At 40.7% G+C, this 3,813-nt stretch overlaps 1 protein-coding gene across 1 annotated transcript; it reads right to left on the bottom strand.

The window, feature by feature from the left end:
- Positions 1-726: 726 nt before the first annotated feature.
- LOC107457647 (uncharacterized) lies at positions 727-2,652 on the bottom strand. The gene is made up of 4 exons (XM_052251486.1): positions 2,455-2,652; positions 1,875-2,196; positions 1,414-1,808; positions 727-1,333 (listed from the first exon to the last, which is right to left on the bottom strand). Exons 1-4 carry the CDS (start codon positions 2,650-2,652, stop codon positions 1,271-1,273), a joined length of 978 nt encoding a protein of 325 aa, XP_052107446.1. The 3' UTR covers positions 727-1,270.
- Between the last annotated feature and the right edge of the window lie 1,161 nt (positions 2,653-3,813).

The following is a 3,813-nucleotide window of genomic DNA, read 5'->3' as shown; positions in this document are numbered from 1 at the left end:
AAAGAAAAAACTCAATAATGCAAAGGGAGAATGGGCGGAGCTAATTCCAGAAGTATTATGGAGCTACAACACCACAGTACAAACCACCACGGGCGAGACACCTTTCAAACTAGTCTATGGCTCGGAGACACTAATCCCGGTAGAAGTCGGCATCCCCACATTAAGAGCCGAACTATATGACGAACTACATAATACAAATGCAAGAAACGCCGAGCCTGACCTCGCAAAAGAGGACAAGGAAATAGCCCCCATCAAACAAAGAGCCCAGAAACAACTAACAGAAAGAAGGCATAATAAGAAAGTGGTGCCAAGGACATTCGAGGAAGGCGACCTAGTCCTCAGACGAACAGAAGAAGCCAGAAGACCAATTTCACATGGAAAGCTCGCAGCAAACTGGGAAGGACCGTTCCGGGTGTCCAAAGTGCTCGGAATGGGGGCTTACCAGCTACAAACATTACAGGGCAGTCCAATTTCAGGGAATTGAAACATTTCTTCACTAAAGTTGTACAGATCATAAAGTTGTATATTATGCGAATGAAGGCACTCTTTTTCCCCCTTAAAGATTTTTTATCCCAAAATGGGTTTTTACCTAAGGAGGGTTTTAATGAGGCCGGACGCCTAAATCAAACAAATGCAACCAATTATTTGTTCACCTATCTTACACTACTGTTCAATATTCACCTATCTTACACTACCGTTCAATATACCATTCTGTCAAAATAATCATATCATTAATGTGACCTAACCACGGTCAACACATAACTTAAGTCAAAACAAGAACCAAGTGTTCACAAAATATCAAACCGACCATAGCTCGGCAAAACAAGAGTTATAATTACAAACAAAAAATGAAATATGTCTAAAGAAGACAAACATGTCAGGTAGGTGGGACGTTCTCATCATGATCCTCCGCCGTGCCATCTACCACCAGCTTTCCATCAATCACGATTTTTGTCACATCCAGCCGAGCACAATCAAACTCAGGTGCCAAGGCCTCAATTTGACTAACAGCCCGGTCAAAGCCTGAAGCAAACATTTCCATCCCCAACTCCTCTAACTCATGAACTCGGGAAGTCAACTGCCCTTTAGCCAAATCATTATCCTTAATCTAAGATTGCAGAAGTCGGATCTGGTCTCTGAGACGGGTGACTTCATCTTCAGACGACTTCATCTTAGTGGCCACCTCATCCCTCTCCTTCAGAACTCTCTCTATAGCCACATCCTTTTCCTTCAACAACTTCTCTAGTTCAGTGACCCTCCCGGCAGTGACCTAATGCTCAGCCCCAACCAGCTCCGTCGTTCGGCCGACACACATAAGACGCGAGGCAACGATCTACAAGCACACGAAAAATATGAACAAGGGTGAAATCAGAAACAAAAGATAGAAAGCCGATCATAACACAAAAAACTAACCTGAATAAATTTTCTTATGCCCTCCATACCAATACGGCGAGTCATGAGCATATCGCCAGGGTATTGAGAAACCCTATCTGAGAGCTCGGCAATGGAAAATTGATTACTCCACAAAGAGTGTGTGTTCGTCCCAGAAATGAACCCATGCAGCCACCTCTGGCGATCAAACACAGATCTGCCGCTACCAGCAACGTCCTTCTCACCCTCAGAAATAACCTCAAGGGACTGGTCAGTTTCCACCCCTTTTCTCTTGAATGATGAAGTAGGCTGAGCGGCGGATTGAGCAACCTCCCCACCAGCCTCCTTGACAACCCCAGAAACACGAGCATCTTTTTCATTTTTCTTCTTTAAGAAGGATTGAAATTTAGAAGGATCAAGCAAAGGAGCTCGCCCACCTACACAAAGATCATCAGTCAGATAGATAAAGAAAATAAATAACAAGAAAACAACAACATCATTACCTATATAAGACTTCAGACCCTCACTATCACCAGCATCATGTAAACGAAGGAGTTCGGGTATAGACAAACACACACCATCAGCAAAACACTCTATTAAAAATTCTAACGAACATTCCTCACCCACGCTCCGCTCAATAGCCTCAAGGATTTGGCAAGGTTCTGAACACCAATACAACGGAAACCTCTTTATAAGCTCGTCATCAAGATAAAAAGGGTACTCGGCCTCCTTCGACCGGACTTTCACAAACAAAGATTTAAAATTTTTGAAAGAAGATTTATAAAGTAATAAGAGAGAACGACTGGAAAAGCTACTCAAATACACCTATTGCCCTCTCCTAACCCCCTTAGACTGAAACAGTGAGAAGAATAAAGAAAGGGAACAAGGAAAAGACAAGAATTCCATCAGACACTCAAAAGCACGAAGAAACACCCACGAATTAGGGTGTAGCTGAAATGGCGCACAGTTCAATTGAGTAAGGACGTCACATTCGAAAGCAGAAAAGGAAAATTTAACACCTAACTCCAACAAGTAAGGCGTATACATATAAAAATACTCCCAATCCCCTCTCCTCTCAAATACCCTATCCTCACTCCAACAAGGCAGTAACTCAACACCTATACCAGAACCTTCTTTCACGAGCTTCAAACCCTCGAATTCATGCAAGGACGCAGAATCAACATATGAAGACGATCGAGTTTTCACATCATCATGAACCCAGTGGTATGTGTTATCTTTCTTCTCCTCAACAGCCGTTTTCTTATCTTTCTCCCTCGCCATAACGAAACAAAAACAAAGAACGAGTGTGGACGGAAGAACTAACCTTTCGAAGTCATAGTCGAGGGTATGAGTGACAGAAGATGAAGAAACAAAGCACCAGTCCCAAAACAAGAAATTAAATGCTATTACCAAACCCACTAACTTAGTGGATAAATGATAAACCCCATTTGTAGGGCTTATCTTATGCTTGATTTAGGGGATTTTATAACCTTTTACCCACATTTATTCAATAAAATAGCATGGTTTTGTATATTCTCCTTTAATTGTGCTTAAGAGTGAAAACATGTTTTTTAGGTCTTAAAATAGATAAATGTAATTTACCTTGATTCCATTAGATGCCTTGATATGTTTGTTAAGTAATTTCAGATTTAGGAGGCAAAGATTGGATTAAGGGAATGAAGAAAAAGCATGTAAAGTTGGAGAACTCATGAAGAAATGATGGAACCAAAAAGCTGTCAAGTCTGACCTCTTTGCACTTAATTGACCATAACTTGAGCTACAGAGGTCCAAATGATGCGGTTCTAGTTGGGTTGGAAAGCTAACACCCGGGGCTTCGAAATGATATAAGATTTGCCATAGTTGCATCGCGCATAGGGGCGCGCACACGCACGGTACACGGACGCACCGATGGTGGCACATGACCCACTTAATGCAACACGTGGCCAGCGATTTTAGAAGCCTTGTGGGCCCAATCCAACTCATTTCTGATGCTATTTAAGCCAAGGATTAAAGGGGAATCAACATACTTTTACATACTTTTAACCAATTAGCTTAGTTTAGTTTTAGAAGTAGTTTCTAGAGAGAGAAGCTCTCACTTCTATCTAGGATTAGGATTAGGATTAGGTTTAGTTCTTAGATCTAGATTTTAATTCATCTTCTTCTACTTCTATCTTCTCAATTCCTTGTAGTTACATTCATTCTTCTTCCATTCCTTTGTTGTAATTTCCTTTATGTTGTTCTTATGCTTTGTTGTAGATCTACTATTGTTCCTTCCATTTTCTTTCAATTTAATAAGAGGTAATTCATAATAATTGTTCTTCTTTGCTTTTTGATTGTTGATCTCTTGCCTTTGTAGTTAGATCTCTCTTTAATTCTTGCAATTTATGTTGTTTACTTTTATTGCCTTTTATGTGTTTGTTGAAATGCCTCTTCTAGATATAG

The sequence above is a fragment of the Arachis duranensis genome, chromosome 7 (genome assembly GCF_000817695.3).
Source record: "Arachis duranensis cultivar V14167 chromosome 7, aradu.V14167.gnm2.J7QH, whole genome shotgun sequence".
NCBI classification, from domain to species: domain Eukaryota; kingdom Viridiplantae; phylum Streptophyta; class Magnoliopsida; order Fabales; family Fabaceae; genus Arachis; species Arachis duranensis.
This window is presented reverse-complemented; position numbering and strand designations above follow the sequence as displayed.

What these genes read in the sequence shown, in the direction of transcription:
- LOC107457647 (XM_052251486.1), bottom strand. Translation starts at nt 2,652, where the DNA reads ATGGCGAGGGAGAAAGATAAGAAAACGGCTGTTGAGGAGAAGAAAGAT. An exon ending in CTTGTTGGAGTGAGGATAGG is followed by an intron (nt 2,197 to 2,454) that starts GTATTTGAGAGG and finishes AGAGGGCAATAG; the next exon opens with GTGTATTTGAGTAGCTTTTC. An exon ending in GCATAAGAAAATTTATTCAG is followed by an intron (nt 1,334 to 1,413) that starts GTTAGTTTTTTG and finishes GTGTGCTTGTAG; the next exon opens with ATCGTTGCCTCGCGTCTTAT.